This window comes from Macaca fascicularis, chromosome 1 (genome assembly GCF_037993035.2).
Source record: "Macaca fascicularis isolate 582-1 chromosome 1, T2T-MFA8v1.1".
Classification (NCBI taxonomy): Eukaryota; Metazoa; Chordata; class Mammalia; order Primates; family Cercopithecidae; genus Macaca; species Macaca fascicularis.
The window spans coordinates 104,308,660-104,334,452 of record NC_088375.1 but is presented as its reverse complement, the minus strand read 5'-3'; the positions used below and the strand labels follow the sequence as shown (position 1 = coordinate 104,334,452).

Genomic DNA, 25,793 nt, shown 5'->3' with positions numbered 1-25,793 from the left:
AAACAGTGGCTGGGCAGGAAAGGTAGAATGAATGGTGTGGTTTATTCTAGGGCTCTGCCCACAAGAAGTTTGGATTTCCAAATGCCTAAGAATGGAGGAGGCTGACACCCTCTACCTCAATCTGAGATGATCTGGAAATCATTTGCATTCCCTTACCCCACTTTCTGTCTTCAGTTAACCAATATGCCCCAAAGAATCAGTCAGAATCCAATATAGTAATCAACGGGTTTTATTTTCCTAGAACTCAAATCATCTACAGTTCTCAGAGCTAAACTTCCAAAGCTACAGTCAGCAATTTTTCATCAGAGCCCAAGGGAGAGGGGCCAGGGTAAAAGAGACGAGACTGTAGAGAGGCATAGAGAGACCAGTAGGAAGAGGGCGGGAGAGGGCACTTATATCTCTCTGTCCTCTCAGTGGGTTACAAATCAGATCTGGTGACAACACTGAGGGGGCCAGGTCAGGGTATGTGGATGAGAAATGACACTGGAAGGAACACCAAAGCCCCAGCTACAAAAAGAAAGTCATCAAGCCCCAAATAGAAGGGGAGCCTCCCAGTGCACCTCAGAAATGGGGGCAACGATGGGGAAGGAAGGAGCAGAATGGGGAGCACACAAAGGGTTAGGGGTCTTTAAAATTTTTTTTTTTGTAATTTTCTTTTATTAAAAACATTTCCTAAAAAATGTGTCTTTTCTTTTATGTCTGGGTGATATATATGACTATAAGCTGGCCTTGAGCACTGTGCGGAGAGGGAAAAGGACAGCTAGGGGTCTTCCCAAGCATCCCATTTCTGGCTTCAGAGATCTAAAGGGGAACAGATGCTCAATACTCACACCCAAATGGGTAAAGTCAACCCTTCAGGTCTCAGGTCCTTGGCCCAAACAACTAGGAAGCCCCAAAGTCTTTTGATGATTAACTACAACTCCCAAAACTCTTGGGTTGGCAAAAGGAAAAATGGGTGTTGCTAATCATCAAGGATTTATGGAAAGGAGCCCCTCCCCTACAAGCTGTTCCACTTTCCCTGAATCTAGGCAGCTGGGATAATAGGTGTAGCAGGGGACAGGAGCTCAGGAGGAGGCTGCCCTCCTGTGCTGTCCCTATGCCCCATTTGAGGATTGCCCCTCCCAGGCCCCACAAGCCCACCCTGCTGTTTATGCTCCATCTTTTCCATTCCTACCCCTGATCCAAACCCAGAGTTCCAGAATGCCTAGGAGAGTGGGAGAAGGGTGTCAGGAGGTGGGAACAGTTGTCCCAGGCCCCAGCAGAAGCCTGGAAAATAGCTTCAAGCGGAAGGAACACAATGGCCTCATCTCATTCCAGGGAGAAGACATGGCTCTGACTCAGATCATAGGAGAATGGGGACCTAGAGGTGAGGGCCAGGTGGTCCGCCCCATCCAGGTCAATCTCCATGGGCTGGGCTTGGAGTGGGAAAAGTGAGTGGAAGAGGAGAGCAGGTTGGGGTGGGAAAGGGGTTCCCAGTTTGCAGGCCATGGCCAGTTTCCCCAGTAGCACCCAGACAGCAGCAGGAACAGGGTGGGGGCTCCTCTTCAAACATTGGTGGCTACAGGCTGTGAGGGAGGGTTGGAGGGGAGAAGGGTTAATGGTGTGGCCTTGGCCTGGCCTTGCCCCAGCCAGTGCCAGTCTCCTAGGAGAGCCCACCCCGCCTCCCCAGAGGCTGGCCACTGCAGGCCCTTTTCATCCTCCTCTCCGAGAGTGACCAGCCCCCACTAGTCCAGCTGCCAAGGGGTCAGGGGGCTCACTCACCTCTCATGATCTCTGATGCCTGGGGCCTCAGCATCTTCCTTGGCGGCCTCTTCCTCTTCCTCCTCCTCTTCTTCTTCCTCTTGGGGAAGCCCCCGGCCAGAGCCAGGCTCAGAGGGGGTGCTATTCTTTTCCACCTCCATAAGAAGGGGCCTCTCGCCCTCCAAGGTGGCTGCCTCCTTCTCCTCTCCTTCAGGGTTTTCTGCCTCCTTGGGACGTTTAGGAGAGTCCTAGGCAGGATCGACAGAGGAAGCGGGCTGAGGCTGGAGAGGGAGGCCACCAGCCACCCACTCCTCTCCTCCGGGCCTCCTTCCCAGGCTGACACCCAGTCCTTCCCCAGCCCTACTAGCTGAAATGACTTCTGTGTCCCATCTGATCAGCTGGGGACTCCCCAAGCTAGAGGCTGGATCTACCTCTCAGACTGGGCACCTCTGAGGCAAAGCCCTGCTCTTGTGGGATACCCCATGGGGAATGCTGAGGGGGGCCCAGGCCCTAGGCAGGCAGCAGTTACCTCCAGCAAGTCCCCTGCTCTCCTCTTCAGCGCTCCCTTCTCGTTCTTCTCCTTGGCTGGCTCATCAATGACCAGCTTCCCTTCCTCGTCGCTGCTGCCCTCTGCATTCCCCTTCTTATCACCGTCACCCTCTGTGGCTTCGGGCTCGGGTTCAGGCTCTTCCACACAGCTCTTTTTCTGGGAGGACTGCAGCAGAGACAGCACAGGCTGAGTGGCACCAGTCGCTGCCATGCTGGGCCCCCTCCCCAGACCCTCCCTCAGCCACTCACTCCTTCCTTTTCCCGCCTCTCCCCCACCCCCACCCAGGTGCCCAGTCTCACGAGTGATTTGAGACCCACCTCTGTCGGATTAGCCCCGGGGTAAACCCACTGGCCGGGCAGGCAGGGCTCTGTGCAGGAGGGGGGAGGGCTGGAGCAGGAGGCAAAACCTCGGGTCAACTTCTCCCAAAGGGAGCTAGGACCCTTTCCCCGCCAACCCCCGCCCCCCACCCTCCCGCCTCGTCCTGCCCGGCTCACAAGCACCTCCTCCTGGAAGCCTTCGTGGAAAGAGTTAAGGCCGTGTCCTATACTCACACTGGGCCCAACAAAGGCCTGTCCCCACTTACCGCCTCCATCCTGTTCTTGCCCCCCAGACTGCTGCCTCACAGTTGTCCCGAACCACAACTACACCACACAGCCCAACCCTATCTCCTCTTGCAGGAAGCCCCCTTCCCACCACCCCGATGAGCTCCTACCCTGAAAGCCCTGGAGTTTCTGAAGACTAAGCATCATCTGTGGGCCAGGGGCTGCCAGAGCCCATGGCCACATCTGCTTTCCAGGGGGTCTTTGGGGCAGGCGGTGGCTCACCTGATAGCCAGAAGCCTTGACGGTAGGGTTGTTCTCGATCTCCCACAGCCCCTCGCTGAACCCTTTCCTCTTGTTGGGCTTGCCAAACTTCTCCTTGGATTCCTCGTAAGGGAAGAGGTCTTTGGGGCCCAGGAATGCCCTGGTGAGAGATGGGAGACTGTGCTCTCAAGCCCCTCACTGCCCCTGAGCTGCACAGCCCGACATGAAAGGGGTACCAACACCACCTCTCCTTCCCCAAAGTAGTCCGCCCGGGGCTCTCCCGACCGATACCCCTTTGGCCTCCACTCACGTCTCGTGGGTCCCGAAAAAAAAGACTTGGTATTTGTTGGCTGTTGATTTCATGGCAGCCTCGGGCATCTCGTCAATCTGGGGTGAGATGAGGGGGTGAGGTCAGCTAGAGTCCTGAGGTTTTGAGTCTGAGGCAGGGGTGCTGACCTCCAAGGCACATTTATATAAAATCAGACTGAGAGGGACCCAGGATAGTCAGCCAGATGGCTTTTGGACCATTTCTAGCAGACACTTTATTCAAATGTCAGACATGAACGCCCAACAGAAACCCAGGAATCCCTCCCTCTCCTTCACCAGCCAGACAGCACCCATTTTGCCTCCCAACGTGTCTCGCCACAAAGCTCCCTGACTTTGCCATCACCTTGGTCCAACTACTGTCATCTCTTGCCTGGACGAAAACCACTGCCTCTAACTCTTCTCACAATCTCCATTTTCCACAATCTATTCTCCACAATGCAGCCAGAGTGGGCCTTTGGGAATGTTGGTCCAAGGATTTTGTCACCTTGCTTCAAAACCCTTCAATACCTTTTAAGGACTCTAGGGCCCACTTGTTCACCCCTTCTGCACAATGGCAAGATCTGAATCCCAACTCTGCCCCCACTTGTATGACTTTGGGCAACTTACTGAACCTCTCTCTGCCTCAGTTTCCTCATCTGTAAAAGGGAGACAGTCATAGTACTAAAGCTATAGGGCTGTGAGGATGAAATGACCATAACTTGGCACACGGTACATCCTACATGTCATCAGCCTCTCCCAGTACACTGTCCTTTCTGCTCTGACCATGGTTCTTGCAGCCTCTTAATACTCACTCACTCCTGATCATCCTTCCAGCCTCAGCTCCGCCATTACTTCCTCCAGAAAGCTTCCCTATCACTCCTGGCCTGGCTGACTCGCTAGGTAAAATTCTTTCCTGAGACCTCCCCTTTACAGTGCTTTCCCAGTTCTAATTTTACACTGATTCATATTATTATTTAACATCTGTGTGCACTACCTGGACTAGACCAGCCCCAGGGTCAGAGACCAGCTCTGCTTTTATCTGCAGCACGGTGCTTAGCATACAGTAGGTATACAATTATTTACTGAATGAATTTATCAAACAGATAAAAAAAGCAAGCTGCTCTCGCTGAAGTGGAGGCGTGAGGTTAAAGGGCTGCCTATCCAACACCTGCCGAAAGGCTTCTAGGGAACTCTGAAAGGCACACAGTCAAACTCTCATTTTACAGATGAGGAAACTGAGCCCAGAAAACAAGTGATTTGCCCAAAATAACACAGCAAGTTGTTGAGGACCAGGTTTCGGACTTAGATCACCTGACTAAATCCCCTGCCCCAGGTGTGGTGAGGAGTGCTGTGGTGAAGGTGAGAGGTGCAGAAGTCTGAGGTCAGAGAATCCAGAGGCAGTGGCCTCACCAGCCTCTCCCAGATCAGGCCTGGAAGCTCAGGCCAAGCTGAGCCGGGGGGTGGGTAGGGGGAAGGTGGGGCGGGTGGGGACTACAACTCCCAGCAGCACTTGCAGCAGCCCCAGCAGCCAGGCTTCCCGCCGGACAGAAGCCAGGTGGCCATGATGACTGGGGCCCTAGGCGCAAACAGGAGGGACAGAAAGGCCAAGGCAGTGATTAACACACAGAGACAGGGACAGAGGGCCCAACTGGGGGCCTGGGGAGACAGGGTGGATGGGAATGCGCTGAGACACACCCAGGAGAGGGGGTGGGGGCCTGGGCATGAATCTGAGGGGCATCTTGCCCCAGACTTGGAATCTTCAGACTTTTGGGCACCTCCCCGCTTGCCCCGTGGCCTCTGGGGACAGAGGTCCAGCCCTTCCCCCCAGGAAGGCCCAGCACAAACTGGGCCCTTCCCACAACCAGGAGACACCGGGTGTGAGAGCAGGGGGTGGAAAGGCACGCAGCTCCCCCCACAAACACGATCCCCATCGCCATGACAACCCAACCCCGCCCCTGGGGCCACTCAGCAACCAGGAATGTGACTGCCCCTCCCCCTCCGGGCCTTCTCTCCGGATTGGGGAGGAGGGGACACTAACACACACCCCACCCCCAAGCCTGCAGTCTGGCACCTGGGTCCCCGGCTGTGCTGGAAACCACAGCTAGGGCTGGATTACCGCTGCAGGGGGTGCGGAGAGGAGGCAGGCGTCCTTCTCAGGAAGCCAGACCTGGAGCAGGGGCAGAGGAGCCAGTCCTCAGCCAGGACACCTGGGTCCTGTTACCAGCTAGCTCCCACCCTCCTCTTAACAGGGGGAAGCAAAAAACAAAACGAGCGCCCCCAGGGCTTAGAGATCCCACGAGGCAGGCATAGGACAATAATAGCAAACGCCTTCCCTAGGCCTTTCCTCTGTGGATCTGTGTGCACCCAGAACCAGGGGTGGGGGTGGGGACTGAAGGGTCTAAGACTGGGAGTGCAGCAGGGGACTTAGAGCTCTGCATTTTCAGCGCCCACACCTGAGCCAGGGCATTAAGATGCCCACAGTAAATGTGTGATGGAAGAGGAGAAACTGAGGCTTCGCAAGAGGGGGTGGGTGGGTGAAGGGTCAGAAATAAGGAGAAATGAGGTTCTTTGCAGACGCACAGACTGCAAAGCGGCTACCTGGCCATGGTCTCGTGCCACCCCAGCTTCCCATGGAAAGCAAACTCAGAGGCAGATAGCTGAATGGTGTGGCAGGGGACCCAGGAGGCCACCAGCTGCCTAGCCCCAGCGGTGGGGGAGAAACAAAAGAACCAAAGGGATTAAAAATAGCATAAGGCACACCAGATATGCCAGCCCTGCTGACTTCTAGCTACATAAAGGATGGGTCTAGAGGGAAGAAAGAGGAAGACGGGCCGAGCAGATAGGCACCTCCCCGCAAAGCATCATCCCACCTGGCTCCCTCACCTAGAGTGTAGGCACTTGTGAGGGAAGGGCCAGGGGAGGTGTGCTCTTTTCACTTAATGGAATTCCTAACCCTTCAACCAAAAGGGGAGAAATCCCTTCTACAGTGGCACCTCTATTCCTCAAGCTACAAAGGAAATGTCCTTTCTTACATTTGGAAGTGGAGGGCGGTTCTTCCTAGATGTAGAGGATATGAGGTCTTGGGGGAGCCCCGTACCCCAATACAGACATCTCTCTTCCAGGCGGTGCCTTTATATCCAGGCTGTGACTCAGAACAAGTGAGTCAAGGCTAACTGCGTCAGGGTGGCGCCAAATAGTGCTGGGGACCCCACTGTACCCCCTCCACTAGCCAGTAATAGGGGAACTCGGCTACCTCTTAACCATTCCAGATGCAGGCAAGTTACTTCTTCTCAGGCCTTGCATTTGCCCGTTTCCATCAGACAGGCTTGAGCACATGAAATACCAGCCTCCCAAGCCACAGACACTCTCTGAGGTCCAAAGAGGAATCTGAAGTTTTCAGGTAGAGTGGGGAAAGAGAACTGAACACCTCTCCCCCCGCCTCAAACTAAAAACAGACTCAACACTTAGGAAGGCAGCAGGGAGGGCTAAGCACACACTGCCTGCCAACCAGGGTTCTGACCACCACACCCAGGGCTGAGGCCCAACCTGACCCAGGAACCGGAAAATCTGGGGCAGGAGACAGTTGGGGCCAGGAAAGTGTGGCAAGCCCAAGAGGCAGAAAAGAGAAGGTACAGGGGGAAGGGGGCACAGGGAGGAAAGACGGGTGAGGTCCTGGCTGCCCAGGTTTTCTGGGACTGTGAAACAGGAATCAGCCAAAGGAAAAAGGGACCAGGGGGGAAAATCTCTGAAGTATTGGAGGTTAATTGTTAAGTACTTGGAGATCCCCCAGGAAGTTATGCAGGCGGAAGAGGGAAAGGAGAAGGTTAAGATGGAGTCACACCATCCTTCCAGGCAGGTCCTGCCTATCACATGGCCCCTCTGGCTGGGCTCTCTCTCAAGCACTGGGCCCTTCTAGTTTCACCCAGAATCACCCATCCTCCTCAGCGGTGGGGATTGAAGAAGGAAAATCCACTCACGGGCCTTCTTTATGGCTGAAGATTCGGGCTTCCTATGAGATGGGGGAGTCAGTGAGGTTCCCTCTTACTTCTCATCCATCTCAGGAAGGGCCCCTCAGGCTCTGCCTCTCTAGGGACTAAGACACAGTCCAAGGAATGGTGAGGAGACTTGAGGTCTGTTCTTTTGGAGTACAAGGGGACTGTGTCTGGGAGGTAACAGCCTTGGGTGTAGCCCTCCGTGCAAGTATCACAATCAAGAGCCGGAGACAGGCAAAGTGTGGGGTCCTACCGCTTTGAGATCCAGTCTGATCTCCCTACCCCAGTTCTAACTTTATCTAAAAGGTCCAGGTCTGAACAGAGGAAGAAACGCTGCCTCCCCTGTCCCTCCCTTCTGTCCTGGAGGCCCAAAGTGGAGAGGAAATGGATGGGATCCCTAGTCCCAAGGACTGCCCTTACTCCAAAGGCCACCAGAAACTTGAGGTCTTCCTCACAGGGGCCAGTGTGGGTCCTTCTGTGTCCCTACCCCTTTTCTCTCTTACCGGATGCAGAAGGGGTTCCCTGCAACCCACATTCCAGCTAACACCCCCTCCCCAGGGCTTATCCAGCCTCTGGACTTTGTCCCACCCTCAGGAGGTAGGAACAGTAGAGACCTGGGTTCAGTTCTTGTCCTGCCCACCAGGGCCTTGGCATCTGGGCCAAGAAGCCAGTGGGGTCAAAGGGTGCAGGGTAAAGTACACAAGAGTTCGCACACGGAGAGTCCCACTTCTCTTTGTATTTCTCCCATTAGCAGAAGCTGGTCCTCATTTGATCCATCTGAAAGTTTCAGGGAACCAGGAGCTGAAGGCATGTGGGATTAGGCACACTCCTAAGGAGTGGGTACACAGCGAGGAAGGGTCTCTGAGTTTTCTGAGTGGCCCCAAAGTTGGCCTGATACCCTGAATGAGCCTGGGCCAGACAGACACAGACTTACACTGAGAAGAGCACCCCAAAGCCATGCAGTCCTTCTGCCCTTGGATTTCACTCTACAGCAGTCCTGCACTCTAGGATACTGAGTCATGCCCTCTCCCAAAACCAAAGGCCCCTCTACACCAACTTTAAGTGCCAAATGCACTGCCCCCACCCCCACTCCCCTTCCTTTCCTCCAGCAACTGGCAACCTCCCATCCTCCTTACTTAACCTGTCTCAGTCCTTAGGGGAAACATGATGAGCACACCAGGCTCGGCTGCAGGGCCCCACCCTCCCACCTGGCCAGGTGATGGGGTTGTGGGGGAGCTCATACTGGCGGGCTGAATCAACCACATGGCAGAGACTGCGCCGTTCTGGCGGAAGATCTTCACATCTGAGCCAGGGAAGGAACTTGGGCTCCCCCACCCATACTAAGAGGGAGTCTGGGCTGGATTTCCTAATACCACAAGGGAACCTGTCACCTCAATCCTAAATTTGAGTTAGCAGCATATGGAGGAATATTTCTGTGGAGCTGAGGGCTGATGGGTTCTGACGGATAATTTCCAAGCCAGGTAGATCCCCTTACGCCGCCCCCAACGAGCCTTCGACCTTCCCAACTTTAGACCTCTTACAGATGCCCCAAACCAAAGTTTCCTAGAAGCGAACTCCGCCTTCATCTAGCTCTCTCCGGGTTGGGATCCTTCTTAACCATTTATCCAGGAAGAGAAGAGTTTGAACTGGGGGCGACAATCAACGAACAAACTGGGGGTCTCTAAGGGGGTCTTAAGAGGGGTGGCGGCGGCGCCTGGGGTAGGGGGAAGGAATAACACGACTGGCCCAAAGCCAGACTTCGCGCTCGAAACCTCTGGGAGTATGGGGGCTGGGGGCGGAACTGAGCACGCGGAGCCGGGGGCCGGGAAGTGACCGGCGCCCTCGGATCCCCACGCCGTGCACACGCCACTACGCGCGGACACCGTGCCCACCAGGTGTCTACCCCCACCCCCGCCCGCCTCCACCATTATATAACCGGCGGGTGGGCTTGGAAGCTACAGGGAAAGAGTCGGAGACCCACAACCCCCCTGCCCCCACCTCTGCCCGCGCCGCGCGGAGCGTTCGTGCCCTTCCCGGTGTTATGCAACCCAAACCCGCAGGGGGTTGGGGGCGGCGGGCCGCGCTGCTCACCCGGGCCGGCCAGTGTGGGTAGCCCTTCATCTTGGCAAACACCAGGTCCCCGCATTTGTACTCCTTCTGCCGGTTGGATCGCGACATGGCGGGGCTCCGGGCGCCCCGGGCTCCGCGCCGGGCCGGGAAGCGCGAGCCCAAGTTTGCGCGTGCGGCGGTGGCGGCGCCGCTCCGCTCCGGCCCTCGCGCGGCCCCCGCCTCGATGGTGGCCCCCGGCCCGAGCTCCGGCGCTGCCACGGCGTCTCCGCCCGCGCGCCACACGGACGGGGCGGGCGTGGATCAGGTCAAAGCTCCGGCGCGGTGGGTGCGCGCTCGTGCAGTTGTTTGTGTTTGAAATTCAATTGCTCCCTCCTCTGCGCGAGGCCTCTTCCTCCACCCCCCGCCCGGTCCCCACTCCTCCTCCTCCTCCTCCCTCCTCCCGGGCCCACTCCTCCTCCTCCCCCCGCCCCCCCGCCTCGCGCTCCCTCCCGCGGCGGTTTGATGCGTGCAGCTTCTTGACGCCCAGGGCCTGCCACGGCCCAACGCCCAACCTGGAGCCGCCTGACGGCGCGTGGCGGCACAGGCATAAGGAGCCGATCGCCGAGCTCGCCGAGCAGGCTTTGTGTCCCCGCTGTCGGTGGGTGCCCGCCCGCCCGGGAGGAGCTGGCGCCCGGCTGGACGGAGCGGCCCCCGCCCTTCCCCTGCCTCCGCGGAGTGCTCACCACCGCGGCCCCAGCGCAGTTAAGTGTGGACGTCTATACGCGGTTTCCGCCTGCCCTCTGCTCCATCTCAATCCACGAATATTTACTGGGCACCCGCGGTTCTTGGCAGTGTGCTAGGCGCCCAGGGCGAGAGGAGTGGGCACCGTGCCGCTCCGCGCACTGGGGTCCTCCCTGGACCTCGCCGTGCTTACCGTATGTGGGGTGGCCCTGGAAACGTCGGGGATTTGAGCCCTACGTCCGCCTTTGCTAAGGAGGAAACGCTTGAATTTGGTAGCCAGGAGATGGCCAAGGAGTTGAGGCACAAATTGGCCACCTTCCGGGTGCATTCAATCTCGTTTCTCTACGCTACTGTCTTGCCCAGGAGACTTGGACTCAATGGCTAGTTAACCCTGCAAAGATGAACTCAGTTCTAGTGGGTTACAGTAGAATGCCAATAAACCCAACCCTTTCAGTAAACTGTGAAGACTGAGGGGCCAGGTGCTACCTCTTTTAGAAGGTGGGGAGGGGAGTCTGAGAAGGCTTCACAAAGGTGGTGACTGAACTGGGCATTAAAGAATGAGTAGAATTTTGCCAAATTCTGAGACTACATTTTGGCCTAGGTTACAAGCTAAGAAGTGATAGAACCAAAACTTGAACTCAGATCTCTTCTATTACGCTAAATAAGACTTTATTGTAATTACGTCTTTGATTTGCTGTCCCTGTATTTGCCCACATTCCAGACACCTATGTTCCCTTAGAAATAAGATATTTGGATCTTCTGTTACAGCATTTACATGTTCTTAAAATTTAGCAACAAAATATGCTAGGTTTGAATAGGTAAAATATGCATTTTTTCTTCTCACGTTTCCTGATCCTATTTCAAAGCATATGCAAAGTCTCCCTGCAAAGAAGTCCAGGATGTAGCCAAAAGTTCCAAATCCACATCCTACCCTACTGTTCATCAGTCCTGAGAACTTGGACAACCTCCTGGACTCTGAGCCTCAGTTTCCTCTGCTGTAAGATGGGATAACATGACTGCCCTGGTAACTAACATCAGAGGCATAGAATGGCTGCTTGTCATTAGGGGATGCCTGCAGTTGTTCCCAGAGTCCTGCATGACACTTGGCTGTCCTTATGTCCATGGCAATATGTTTCATGACTTTTGCCTTTATAACAGTGTGGCCTCTCAACCATAGTTCCCCTTGTGATAAGAGGCACACCAGGCTGCTGGCACAGGAGGGGCATTCTGGAAGGTCCTATTGCAAGAAAACAGCCAAGCAGGCCCTCAGCCACAAGCTTGTCGATTTGTTTCCATAGCAAATTCAAACTTGTTGCAACAGAGCAACTAGGTTCTAGTTGGTGTTTGCTCTACAATGCATTCCATTTTGAAATGCAGTCAGTGTAATAGTTCAGATTCTATCAGGCTAATCTTTTTGTTAGGAGAGAATCTTGTCACAAGTAAAGTTGAAGGTGTTTCAAGATTAAGTCCAGCATCAGGACAGGTTTCCTTTAACTGTCTAAGTGATTATTTTATTCTATCTATCTATATATCTATCTATCTAGGACAGAATCTTGCTCCGTTGCCCAGGCTGGAGTGCAGTGGCGCGATCTCGGCTCACTGTAACCTCCGCCTCCCGGGGTTCAAGCAATTCTCCTGCCTCAGCCTCCTGAGTAGCTGGGATTACAGGTGTGTGCCACCACGCCCAGCTAATTTTTGTCGTTTTAGTGGACACCGGGTTTCACCATGTTAGTCAGCCTGGTTTCGAACTCCTGACCTCGTGATCTGCCCACCTGGGCCTCCCAGAATGCTGGGATTACAGGCGTGAGCCACCACGCCCGGCCTAGGTCATTATTATAAATATGCAGTTTCAATGCAACAAACATGGTTTGTTTGTTTGTTTGTTTAATTGTTGTTGTTTTGTGTTGTTGAGAGGAGTCTCGTTCTGTTGCCCGAGCTGGAGTGCAATGGTGCAATCTTGGCTCACTGCAACCTCTGCCTCCCAGGTTCAAGCAATTTTCCTGCCTCAGCCTCCTGAGTAGCTGGGATTACAGGCATGCGTCACCACGCCAGGCTAATTTTTGTATTTTTAGTAGAGATGGGGTTTCACCATGTTAGTCAGGCTGGTCTCAAACTCCTGACCTTTTGATCCACCAGCCTTGGCCTCCCAAAGTGCTAGGATTACAGGCGTGAGCAATTGTTGCGCCCAGCCAACAAACATGCTTTTAAACTATTTTCCAATTTGGTACACTCAATTTAGTAAAAAGCAAGAGTTCTTCCAATTTCTCCACTTTGTTGCATTATAATAGCCAGTTTGGAAGTGGAAATAGGCTTCTAAATTCTTGTTGCAGCAAAATCTCTTGGGCCTCTCATTCAGTCCACCATGCAGATGCTGGTTGCAATAATACAACCAGGGTTCCCTTTGTTGCAGTAATCTCCCAGGCCTTGGTTGCAATTTAATATCCAAGTTCTCCTTACAGTAACATCATCAGCCAACTCGCAGCTGCCCCTAACAACTAAGCCAAGAGCTGCAGAGGGTCAGTTACACAGGAGGGCATAAGCCTGCTTCCCCTGGGATTCACATCGAACCTAGTGCTTTGCAGACGTTAACGTGCAATCAAATCACCTGGAAATCTCTTTTTAAAAGAGTAGATTCTATGCCGGGCATGGTGGCTCACGCCTGTAATCCCAGCACTTTGGGAGGCCAAGGCAGGTAGATCACCTGAGATCAGGAGTTCAAGATCAGCCTGGCCAACATGGTAAAACCCCGTCTCTACTAAAAATACAAAATAAAAATTAGCTGGGTGTGGTGGCAGGAGCCTGTAATCCCAGCTACTTGGGAGGCTGAGGCAGGAGAATCACTTGAACCTGGGAGGCAGAGGTTGCAGTGAGCTGAGATGGCACCATTGCACTCCAGCCTGGGCAACAAGAGTGAACCTCCGTCTCAAAAACAAAACAAAAAGTAGATTCTAATTCAGGAGGTTCGGAGTGTGTGCATTTCTAACGCGCTCCAAGGTGCTGTTGCTGCTGCTTAGAACCATCATTTGAGTAGTAAGGGTCTAAAACAACACAACTCACAAGCCCTCAACCCACCAGCCCACGTTGGAACTAGTTTACAAATGTCTCAGTGAAATGATTCCGTTGATGCTGGTGCGCACTTCTACATTTATGTGGGGAAAGAGGTCAGGACAGAAGTTGAGGGACTTGGGGCCCCAAAGCAGATAAGGTTGTGGGGTGCAGATCCGGCTCTAGGATCCTGAAGCGAGTCTCTGGAGGAGGTCAGGCAAAATGGTGGCAAACTTACTTCTGTACGGATCAGGAAGTTGCTGACAGGAGCAGAGAGGTGGAGTTTACTGTATTGGGGGAAGGGGTGGTCTAGTGGCAAGAAGCTGGTTTGTCATGTCAAGGGACTTGGTTTGAATCCTGCTGGCCGTTTACTCGCTTTAGGGCTTTGGGTAAATTACTTAACTAGAATTTCTAAACAAAATTTTCTTCCACTGTGAAAAATGAGAGTACAAAACCTCACCTGCTCATTCATAGGTTCAAAGGAAATGTCCACTTCCTTCCCTTTAACTCCCAACGGAGTCGAGGGGTTTGGCCCTCAACACTGTATGACCTGCTCATATCACGACTTCTTGGCCCAAGTTACACCCTCTGTAAAATGAAGAAGAGAAGAATGGTTAGATTAGACCAGTGGCTTTGAAAACTGTGCCTCCATTGCCTACTTCCACCCACGCCACCCAAAATAACAGAGCAGCCCTGCCTTTGTGCATTCTATGTGGAGTCAGAGTGGTTGAGAGTATGGGCTGTAGAGATAACAGCCTGAGTACTGCCACCACCACAGACACTTTGTGTGTAACTTTAGGAAAGACACTTTTAACTACCCTGAGCCTCAGTTTCATTTCCAGAAAATGGGTTGTAATTAGGATTGAGTGAATGAATACACTGAAGTTCTTTAGGCCAGGGCGAGGTGGCTCACGCGTGTAATCCCAGCACTTTGAGAGGCCAAGGTGGGTGGATCACTTGAGGTCAGGAGTTTGAGACCAGCCTGGCCAACATGGGGAAACCCCATCTCTACTAAAAAATACAAAAATTAGCTAGGTGTGGTGGCAGGCCACCTGTAATCCCAGCTACTCAGAAGGCTGAGGTGGGAGAATCGCTTGAACCCAGGAGGCGGAGATTGCAGTGAGCTGAGATCATGCCACTGCACTCCAGCCTGGATGACAGAGTGAGACTAGGTCTCAACACATAAATAAATAAATAAATAAATAAATAAAGTTACTTGCACAGAGCCTGGGACGTAATGAGTGCTTAATAAAATTGGTTATCACTGTATTTATTGTTATATTAGATTTTGTGTAATATTTGCTTTGAAAAAAATGGATTCCTTCGCAGTAAGCTTCTGAGGTACTGGCATTATGCCCTGACAAAGGTGGCAGTACCACAGTGGGTGAGGGTGTTTAGGATGGAGTTGGGAGTCAGCTTACTTGGGTTTGAATCCCAGCTACACCACTTGCCAGCTGTGTGACCTACAGCAAGTTACTCAACCGTTCTGTTTCTCAGTTTTCTCATCTGTAAAGGGGGATGTTGCTAAACCAGTTAATATATATGATATATGTAAAATGCCTAGAGCAGTGCCTGGCCCATGGCAGGTACTATTACCATGTGTTAGCTATTAGCTGTTAGTATTATAGTATTAGCTATTTTTCTTTAAAATGCCTATGTTTTCTAACTCCTCTGTATATAGATACAACATAATTAAAAGTTATTTTTTTAAAAAGATGGTCCTTTTTTTTTTTTTTTTGCCTGTTGCCCAGGCTACAGTGCAGTGGCGCAATCTCATCTCATTGCAACCTCCACCTCCCGTGTTTAAGCAATTCTCCCGCCTCAGCCTCCTGAGTAGCTAGGATTACAGTTGTGCGCCACCATGCCCAGCTAATTTTTGTATTTTTAGTAGAGACAGAGTTTTGCCATGTTGGCCAGGCTGGTCTTGAACTCTTGATCTCAGGTGATCCACCTCCCTCAGCCTCCCAAAGTGCTGGGATTACAGGCGTGATCCACTGTGCCCAGCCGGATTCTGTTTTTTTTTTTTTTTTAATTATTATTATTATACTTTAAGTTCTAGGATACATGTGCATAACATGCAGGTTTGTTACATATGTATACTTGTGCCATGTTGCTGTGCTGCAGCCATCAACTCGTCAGCACCCATCAACTCGTCATTTACATCAGGTATAACTCCCAATGCAATCCCTCCCCCCTCCCCCCTCCCCATGATAGGCCCCGGTGTGTGATGTTCCCCTGGATTCTGTTTTTTAGAAAAGGGAAAATTGGAAGAGTTATTCTCTAAGTCACTACTGGCCAACACGTGTGGCCATTTACATTTAAATTAAAGGCCGGGCAAAGTGCTGTAATCCCAGCATTTTGGGAAGCTAAGGCGGGTGGATCACTTGAGGCCAGGAGTTCAAGACCAGCCTGGCCAACATGGTGAAACCCCATGTCTACTAAAAATACAAAAATTAGCTGGGTGTGGTTGAGCACAACTATAGTCCCAGCTACTTGGGAGGCTGAGGCATGAGAATCACTTGAGCCCGACAGGCAGAGGTTGCCACGAGCCAAGATCGTGACACTGCACTCCAGCCTGGGAGCAAGACTCTGTCTCAAAAAAGAAAAAAAAAAAAAAAAGTTAAATTTAATTTGACTAAAATTAAGTCCAGTTAAATATTCAGTTCCTTAGTTGTACTGGCCACATTGCAAGTGTTCAGTGGCCTCATATGGCTAGTATGGTGTATATACAGAACATTTCCATCACTGCAGTAAGTTCTATTGGACACCTTTGTTCCAGGGCAGTGGCTGTCGACTGGAGCTGCACATTGGAGTCACTTGAAGAATGAAAAGATATGGCTGGGCGCGGTGGCTCACACCTGTAATCCCAGCACTTTGGGAGGCCGAGGCGGGTGGATCACCTGAGGTCAGGAGTTCGAGACCAGCCTGACCAACGTGGTGAAACCCTATCTCTACTAAAAATACAAAAATTAGCTGGGTGTGGTGGTGTGCACCTGTAGTCCCAGCTAGTCAGAAGGCTGAGGCAGGAGAATCACTTGAATCCAGGAAGCAGAGGTTGCAGTGAGCCGAGATTGCGCCACTGCACTCCAGCTTGGGCGACAGAGCGAGACTCCGTCTCAAAAAAAACCAATCAAACAAACAAAAAAACCCCAGAGAAATAAATAAATAAAAATAAATAAGTTTAAATAATTAGCTGGGCGTGGTGGTGGGTGCCTGTAATCCCAGCTACTCAGGAGGCTGAGGCAGGAGAATCACTTGAACCCAGGAAGCAGAGGTTGCAGTGAGCCGAGATCACACCACTGCACTCCAGCCTGGGCGACAGAGCGAGACTCCGTCCCAAAAAAAACCAACCAAACAAACAAAAACCCAGAGAAATAAATAAATAAAAATAAATAAGTTTAAATAATTAGCTGGGCGTGGTGGTAGGTGCCTGTAATCCCAGCTACTCAGGAGGCTGAGGCAGGAGAATCACTTGAACCCAGGAAGCAGAGGTTGCAGTGAGCCGAGATCACACCACTGCACTCCAGCCTGGGCAACAGAGCGAGACTCCATCTCAAAAAAAAAAAAAAAGTGCCTGAGTCAGACACCCCAGAGTTAGATTTAATTGCTATAAGAGGATTTGGCCAGGAGAAAGACATGAGCAGAGGTGAATTTCTAGAAGTTTTATCTGGCAGCAGTGCAGAGGTAGAAGGGCCTGAAGTTGCTAAGCCAGGAGAGGGAGGACAGCAGCAGTCCTGGCTGAGTGACATGTGTACCTGCATGGGGAAGGGACTGTGGAGGCTCCTGGGGAGTTGTATTCCTGGGTTCTTTTTTCAGCTCTTTTCAAGAATTGTGGTGACAATGAATGGCTCCTTGGCTGTCAAAGGAGAGATCTTCACCCTTAGTAGGGCAGGAAGCGGTCGAAGCACCTGAAGATCTTCATGAGTTCCAGGCCACCATCTTTAAAATCTGGTTTAATGTTTTGTGTAGGTAATACATGCCAATGATGCAAACTTTAGGAGGTAAAGGGAGTGATTTACTGAAAAGTCATCTCCATGTTACCCCTCTCCCTTATAACCCAGTTTTCTCCTTAGAGGCAGAAATATTACTAATTTTATGTGTATTCTTCCAGTAATATTATTTCTAATTTTCAAGCAAATGCAGAGATATCTATTTCCTTTACACAAATTGTGACACACCATATACACTTTGCTCTTTTTTACTCAGCAATATATTTTGAGACTCCATATTAGTACATAAAGATCCACCCCATACTCCATTCTTTTTTTGTTTTATTTTTTGAGAAGGAGTCTTGCTCTGTCACCCAGGCTGGAGTGCAGTGGCACGGTCTCCGCTCACTGCAACCTCTACCTCCCAGGTTCAAGTGATTCTCCTGTCTCAGCCTCCCGAGTAGCTGGGATTACAGGTGCATGCCACCATGCCCGGCTAATTTTTGTATTTTTAGTAGACACGGGGTTTCACCATGTTGGTCAGGCTGGTCTGAAACTCCTGACCTTGTGATCTGCCCACCTCAGTGTCCCAAAGTGTTGGGATTACAGGCGTGAGCCACCACACCCCACTGTGCTCTGCCACCCCATTCTTTTTTTTTTTTTTTTTTTGAGATGGAGTCTCGCTCTGTCACCCAGGCTGGAGTGTTCCACCTCCCGGGTTTACGCCATTCTCCTGCCTCAGCCTCCCGAGTAGCTGGGACTATAGGCGCCCGCCACCACGCCCGGCTAGTTTTTTGTATTTTTTTAGTAGAGACGGGGTTTCACCATGTTAGTCAGGATGGTCTTGATCTCCTGACCTCATGATCCACCCATCTCGGCCTCCCAAAGTGCTGCGATTACAGGCTTGAGCCACCACGCCCGGCCCACCCCATTCATTTTAATGGTAATAGTTTACAATGTTTCTGTATCATAAATTGTTATTTTACTTGCATCCCAGGACTGGAACTATTACACATTATTTAACCAGTCCCCTGTTGATGGGCATTTAGGTTGTTTCTTTTGATAACACAGACAATGCAGTAGTAAATAATACTGCATACATTTCATCTTATTCAGGAGTGAGGATCTCTCACCATTTTTCTTTCCACTTTGCAAAGTGAAAAAGATAGAAGGCCATTCATAGCAATATTGTTTGCAGGAGTTTGCTGACAAGCAGTACTGGAAGTAACTTTGCTGCCTACAGACAGGGGTGCCATATGTTAGATGAGAAGCCCACCATTCTGTACAGCCACAGCCCCCAGGTATGTCTGCATTCCCGTGGTCCCTGGAGATTAAAGTAATGTGATGTGCGGCCAGAGTCAGGCCAACAGATTTGCCATGGCTCTGAGCAGGCCTGGTCATACTCTTCAGCCCTTTCCCACAAGGGTGTTGCTGGTGAGACACTGGGGACAGAGGCCTGGGGAGGAGAGGACTCAGGAAGGCATGTGAGTGAGGAGGGGCCAAGTCCTCTTTTCTGGACTAATAAGATTGAGCCCTCTCTCTCAGGGTAGAGGTAGCCTCCCCACATGCTGGGCAGTAGCTCTGGCCAGGCTGGTGGAGGCTAATTGTGGTTCTGTAGAGGACAGATGGCAGGGTGGGGGCTGAAAGGCCATTTCTGCCACCACATTGCCTATGGGCTCAGGGCTTCACTCATTCACCCGGTCATTCATTTATTCTCTCTCACATATAAGCCTTGGGCATTGTTAGGTGTGTGCCAGGCCCTGGATGAGTGTTGGGGGATGGGAGTAGTTCTAAAGATGACAATGACAGGTGGCTGGCCAGGACTGAGAAAGAGGCTCATCCATGAGTCCTTTGCTCTTCAGCCCTGGGGCCTGTCAGTCACCCTGACACACCCTGATCCTGCTCTGACTTCATCGTTCCTGTTTGTGAGCTTTTATTTTTCTCCAAATTTTATCCTTCCCTGACCTCTCCTTGCTTTTTTCCCCCCAGCCTTTTTTTTTTCCCCCGGTATCTTTAAAATTCAAAGTATACATGGAAACCAAAATAAGATTATATCAAGAGGCCAGGCGCAGTGGCGCACGCCTATAATCCCAGCACTTTGAGTGGCTGAGGCAGGCAGATCTCTTGAGCTCAGGAGTTCAAGACCTGGGCTACATGGCAAAAATGTTTCTACAAAAAAATACAGGCAGGGCGCAGTGGCTCATGCCTGTAATCCCAGCACACTGAGAAGCAGAGGTAGGGGGATCAGCTGAGGTCGGGTTTGAGACCAGCCTGGCCAACATGGTAAAACCCTGTCTCTACTAAAAATACAAAAATTAACCGGGCGTGGTGGAACATGCCTGTAATCCCAGCTACTTGAGAGGCTGAGCCAGGAGAATCACTTGAACCCAGGAGGCGGAGGTTGCAGTGAGCTGAGATTGTGCCACTGTACTCCAGACTGGGCAACAGAGTGAGACTCTGTCTCCAAAAAAAAAAAAATAATAAAAAGCCTGGACACGGTGGCTCACACCTGTAATCCCAGCACTTTGGGAGGCCGAGGTGGGTGGATATCGAGGTCAAGAGATCAAGACTATCCTGGCCAACATGGTGAAACCCCGGCTCTACTAAAAATACAAAAATTAGCTGAGTGTGGTGGCACGTGCCTATAGTCCCAGCTACTCGGGAGGCTGAGGCAGGAGAATGCTTGAACCCAGGAGGCGGAGGTTGCAGTGAGACGAAATCGCACCACTGCACTCCAGCCTGGCGACAGAGTCTCTGTCTCAAAAAAAAAAAAAAAAAAAAAAAATTATTAAAAAAAAATAAAAAATACAAACATTAGCCAGGCTTGGTGGCAATGGGTCTGTAAGGTCCCAGCTACTCCTGAGGCTGAGGTGGGAGGATTGCTTGAGGTGGGAGGATTGCTTGAGCTGGGGAGGTCGAAGCTGCAGTGAGCCCAGATAGCACCACTGCACTCTCACCTGGATGTCACAGTGAGATCCTGAATTAAGGAGAAAAAAAAAATATCTATCTATCTATCTATCTATCTATCTATCTATCTATCTATCTCAAGACACTAAAAAAACTCTTACAAATCAATAAAGAAAAGGACAAACAATAGGAAAACAAACAATTACATGAACAACAGTTTCATATAAGGAAAAAGAAAACAGGCCGAGCATGGTGGCTCATGCCTGTAATCCTGTAATCCCAGCATTTTGGGAGGCTGAGGCAGGAGGATTGCTTGACCTCAGGAGCTCAAGATGAGCCTCGTCAAGAAGCTGGTAGCCTCTTTAGTGAGACCTTGTCTATACTAAAAATAAAAAAATTTAGCTGGGCAGAGTAGCCTGTTTGTTTTATCTCTATTATTTTTATTGGAGGCTTTCCTCAATATATAACCCTTGATTCCTGCTCATGTATAACAGAAGTGGGCTAGAAAAGCCACTTTGTACCTCTGAGTACCTGGTTGGGGCTTGTCATACTAAAAACTTTACATCATGACTAGGCGCGGTGGCTCACGCCTGTAATCCCAGCACTTTGGGAGGCTGAGGTGGTCGGCTCACCTGAGGTCGGGAGTTCGAGAGCAGCCTGACCAACATGGAGAAACCCCGTCTCTACTAAAAATACAAAAAATTGGCCGGGCGTGGTGGCTCATGTCTGTAATCCTGGCAGTTTGGGAGGCCAAGGCGGGCGGATCACGAGGTCAGGAAATTTGAGACCATCCTGGTTAACATGGTGAAACCCCATCTCTACTAAAAATACAAAAAATTAGCTGAGTGTGGTGGCGGGTGCCTGTAGTTCCAGCTACTCAGGAGGCTGAGGCAGGAGAATGGTGAACCTGGGAGGCGGAGCTTGCAGTGAGCTGAGATCGCGCCACTGCACTCCAGCCTGGGCGACAGAGCAAGACTCTGTCTCAAAAAAAAAAAAAAAAAGAAAAACCAAAAATTAGCCGGGGATGGTGGCACATACCTGTAATCCCAGCTACTCGGGAGGCTGAGGCAGGAGAATCACTTGAACCTGGGAGGCGGAGGTTGTGGTGAGCCAAGACCGCGCCATTGCACTCCAGCCTGGGCAACGAGTGAAACTCTGTCTCAAAAAAAATAAAAGAAAAACCTTTCTATCAGGGTGATCTGGTTGGGAGTTTGTAGGGGGACTCCCTGGTATCAGACTCTAAACATTGATTCTCAGCATTTCCCAAGGCCACCTTGGTTCTCAGCTCTCTTGGATGTGCCCAATTACCTCTGGTGCATCTCTTTTCCACCTTCCAAAATGTTGTTACTGTGTTGTCTTCTCTTCTGAACTCTTCATCTTTGTGGGTTTAAGTTTTTCAAAATGATCTTTAATGCCTTTTCAAAAAAATCTTTACTGATGTTTCAGTAGGGTTTTAGGAGGGAAACATATATATTTATTCATTTCATTCTCTTTTACTGGAAAACTTTTATTATGATTACTTTCGAAAGGGTCATAGATGTATCAGTTACAAATTTCTATTCTTTTTTTTTTTTCTTTTTGAGACGGAGGCTTGCTCTGTTGTCCAGGCTGGAGTGCAGTGGCGTGATCTTGGCTGACTGCGGCCTCCGCCTCCCAGGTTCAAGCAATTTTCCTGCCTTAGCCTCCCAAGTAGCTGGGACTACATGCGCACGCTGCCACGCCCAGCTAACTTTTTTGTATTTTTAGTAGAGACGGGGTTTCACCGTGTTGCCCAGGCTGGTCTCGAACTCCTGAGCTCAGGCAATCCGCCCGCCTCGGCCTCCCAAAGTGTTAGGGTTACAGGCATGAGCTACCGCGCCCGACCTAAATTTCTATCCTTTAAAATTTTTATTGAGACAGGGTCATGCTCTGTCACCCAGGCTGGAGTGCAGTGGTGTGATCTCGGCTCACTGCAAACTGCAGTCTCAACCTCCCAGGCTCAAGCGATCCTCCTGTTTCAGCCCTCCCCAACCAGGTGAGACTACAGGTGTGTACCACCAAGCCCATGCCCGGCTTTTTTTTTCCTTTTTTTTTTTTTTTTTTTGTAGAGACAAGGTTTTACCACGCCTGGTCTCTAACTCTTAGACTCAAAGGATTCTCCCACCTTGGCCTCCTAAAGTGCTGGGATTACAGGCGTGAACCACTGTGCGCAGTTAAAACTTTCTTTTTTGTTTTGTTTTGTTTTGTTTTGTTTTGTTTTTGGCTGGAATGCAGTGGCATGATCTTGGCTCACTGAAACCTCCACCTCCTGGGTTCAAGCGATTCTCCTGCCTCAGCCTCCTGAGTAGCTGGGATTACAGGTGCCTGCCACCATACCCGGCTAACTTTTTATATTTTTAGTAGAGACGGGGTTTCTCCATGTTGGGCAGGCTGGTCTGAACTCTTGACCTCAGGTGATCTGCCCACCTTGGCCTCCCAAAGTGCTGGGATTTACAGGCGTGAGACACCGCACTTGGCCTTGCCCAGTTACAAATTTCTAAAGGTATAAAATGGTACATAATGAGAAATAAATCCCCTTTCCTTCACTATCATGAGGTTTCTATTATCAATTTCTTGCTTGAAAACAACTTTTTGAGGATTTATACCCAATAAGGTGAATCATTAATTTTCACAGTAAGGGGACCCCGCTTAGAAAACATTTGTTAAACACAGCCTGGCCAACATGGTGAAACCCCATCTCTACTAAAAAATACAAAAATTAGCTGGGCATGGTGGTGCACACCTGTAATCCCAGCTACTCGGGAGGCTGAGGCACAAGAATCGCTTGAAGCTGGGCGGCGGAGGTTGCGGTGAGCCGAGATTGCGCCACTGCACTCCAGCATGGGCGACAGTACAAGACTCTATCTCCAAAAAAAAAAAAAAAAAAAAGAAAACACTTGAGACAGATCCCTGTCCCTTAGGGGCTTCTCTGCAAGGTGGCAAGATGTGTTGACAACAAGGACAATCATTTCTCTTAGCTCTAAATCATTTCACTGTGTGTTAAATATCAGGCTTTTCTCACATAAAGGACAGGGCTCCGTAATACTTCATTCTTTTTTTTTTTTTTTTTTTTTTTTTTTTGAGACTGAATTTCGCTCTTGTTGCCCAGGCTGGAGTGCAATGGTGTGATCTCGGCTCACCACAATCTCCACCTCCCAAAGTGATTCTCCTGCCTCAGCCTCCTGAGTAGCTGGGATTACAGGCACCCACCACTGCACCCGGTTAATTTTTGTATTTTTAGTAGAGACAGGGCTTCTCCCTTGTTGGTCACTTTGGTCTCAAACTCCCAACCTCAGGAGATCTGCCCGCCTCGGCCTCCCAAAGTGCTGGGATACAGGCATGAGCTGCCATGCCCGACCTACTTTATCCATTTTTCTTTCTTTCTTTCTCTCTCTCTCTCTTTTTTTTTTTTGAGACGGAACGGAGTCTTGCACTATTGCCTGGGCTGGACTGCAGTGGTGCCATCTCGGCTCACTGCAACCTCCACCTCCCGGGTTCAAGTGATTCTCCTGCCTCAGCCTCCCGAGTAGCTGGGCTTACAGGCGCCTGCCACCGAACCTGGCTAATTTTTGTATTTTTAGTAGAGACGGGGTTTCACCATCTTGGCAAGGCTGGTCTCGAACTCCTGACCTCGTGATCCACCCGCCTTGGCCTCTCAAAGTGCTGGGATTACAAGTGTGAGCCACTACGCCCGGCCTACTTTATCCAGTTTTCTTTTTTTTTTTTTTTTGAGACGGAGTCTCGCTCTGTCGCCCAGGCTGGAGTGCAGTGGCGCTATCTCGGCTCACTGCAAGCTCCGCCTCCCGGGTTTACGCCATTCTCCTGCCTCAGCCTCCCGAGTAGCTGGGACTACAGGCGCCCGCCACCTCGCCCGGCTAATTTTTTTGTATTTTTAGTAGAGACGGGGTTTCATTGTGTTAGCCAGGATGGTCTCGATCTCCTGACCTCGTGATCCGCCCGTCTCGGCCTCCCAAAGTGCTGGGATTACAGGCTTGAGCCACCGCGCCCGGCCTCTTTATCCAGTTTTCAAAGGAGGGAAGTGAGACTCAGAGAAGAGAAGTGACGGCACAAAGTCACCAGAGTACGTTAGGGAACCTAGATTTAAAAGCAGGTTTTAGAAATCAGCATTGTGCAAGGCATACTAGCTGTGAGGTAGGACTTGATGGTCTAGTTTCTCAATGTGGTCCTCAGTGCCTGGTTTGCAACCAACTGAGGAGTTTCTTACAGATCCAGGCTTCCAGGCCCCACCCACATCTACTGAATAGGAATCTCTTAGGCTAGATTTCAGGAATTTTTATTTTTCAGAAGCTTTCCTAGTGATGCTTATGCACATTAAAGTTTGAGCACAGGTGCACACACACACAAAAATGCTCTGGCATCCAGAGCAGGGAGGAGATAGCTCTAAGGGGCCTTCATGGAGAAGGCAGCATGGAGTTTGTCTCTGAAGGCTGGAGAGACTGGGGAGGAGGGGCCCCATATCTGGCTCCTCTGATAAGAGGATTCAAGCTTGGGCCTTTCACTATCTCTCTGCATTGTGGTCATCATTGTCCTTCCTCATCAATCTTTCCAATGTTCTCTTCAGCCTCCTCCCAAAACTTCAACAGCCTTTTCTCTGACTTTGCTTAATATAATTTTCTGCAATCTGGGAACAGGGAGATGGTGCCCACACAGAGATGGATTAGCATTTAAAGGACACACACATACAGGGCAGACAAGTAGAGGGCACTCAGTCACAGGCAGACAGGAAGGGGCAGAGATGAGTAAACAAGAAAAGGGTACAAAATGACAAGCGGACAGGGAAGGACAGGCGCACAGCAGATCATTACAAGCAGACATAAATGGGCTGGAAAAGGACACCTATAAACATGGATGGAAAGGAAGAGACAGATGTAACAAGGTCACACCCAAAGCCATAAGAGACAAAACTCACAGACGTAAAGGAATGCAAAGGACCCCTGCAAATGGATAGATGGGAGGCACACCCAGGTAGGACGGACTCAAGTGATTCCTCAGAACGGTAGCCCTTTACCCCACTGAGCTGAGAAGGGATTAACTTCAAGTACCTGGCCGGGGCTGCCAGGGCCTTGCCCATCTTTGTCTCACTGGTTGCTGCAGAGGGAGGCCAGGCCCCAGGCTCCAGGGTAAGGTGTGCTCCTGGATGTGCACCCCAATCCTGGTGAGGGAGATCACCTCCTCCTTCTTACATCACATTTATTTCAAATCTTAGATACTTATTATTAGGCCTGCAGCCTCGCTTCTTTCTGGCTTGCAGCCCAATTTCGTACGGGTCCCTTGGGCCCTTGCTCTTTTTGGGATGTTTTATTCTAATTCCCAGCCCCAGCCGACGGGGAAGCGTCACCAGTTCATTTACAGATCACTTTCCCTTTAAGCAATTTTCCCTAATCCGCCAGCTTCCCAGACTCCCTTTCGTTCCCGACATCACTTGCAGTCTCTAAGAGCACCACATCTCCCAGAAATCTTAGTGGCCAAGGGGCTACCCTAGGGAACTTCAAGTACCGAAATGCTCTCTTATCCGGCTCGGTGACTGCCGTGGTGACCGGTGGGGCTTGTAGTCACCTCGGAATTGTTAGGGGACGAAAAAAACTACTCACCCCAAGTGTCCCTGCGTCAGAGGCGGGTTTCTCTTCTGTCTCTCTCTGCTCTCGCCTAAATCCTTCCTCGGACTTCAACTCCCGCCGTGTCTTGCGCTGAG

The 25,793-nt window shown here is 50.9% G+C and overlaps 1 protein-coding gene across 8 annotated transcripts; it reads right to left on the bottom strand.

The window, feature by feature from the left end:
* Positions 1-213: 213 nt before the first annotated feature.
* On the bottom strand, positions 214-25,761 carry HDGF (heparin binding growth factor). 8 transcript variants are annotated; one of them, XM_045361298.2, is made up of 8 exons: positions 25,693-25,761; positions 16,982-17,218; positions 13,687-13,814; positions 3,404-3,480; positions 3,115-3,253; positions 2,270-2,455; positions 1,762-1,988; positions 214-1,565 (listed from the first exon to the last, which is right to left on the bottom strand). In XM_045361298.2, the coding sequence occupies exons 3-8, from the start codon at positions 13,696-13,698 to the stop codon at positions 1,559-1,561; spliced, it is 648 nt and encodes a 215-aa protein (XP_045217233.1). In that variant the 5' UTR covers positions 13,699-13,814; positions 16,982-17,218; positions 25,693-25,761; the 3' UTR covers positions 214-1,558. The 8 variants fall into 8 exon arrangements, 6 of the variants coding, with proteins under 6 accessions (XP_045217233.1, XP_015311040.1, XP_005541463.1 ...); XM_015455554.2 differs by lacking the exon at positions 16,982-17,218; XR_012435174.1 differs by lacking the exons at positions 13,687-13,814; positions 16,982-17,218; positions 25,693-25,761 and adding an exon at positions 9,390-9,874 and having other exon boundaries at positions 2,270-2,677.
* Positions 25,762-25,793: the final 32 nt, after the last annotated feature.

Coding starts and splice junctions, on each gene's coding strand:
- HDGF (XM_015455543.2), bottom strand. CDS start 9,569: ATGTCGCGATCCAACCGGCAGAAGGAGTACAAATGCGGGGACCTGGTG. Junction 3,481..9,389: donor TCCGCGCGGCGCGGGCAGAG/GTGGGGGCAGGG, acceptor ATCTCACCCCAG/ATTGACGAGATGCCCGAGGC. Junction 2,456..3,114: donor TCAAGGCTTCTGGCTATCAG/GTGAGCCACCGC, acceptor TCTCTGCTGCAG/TCCTCCCAGAAAAAGAGCTG.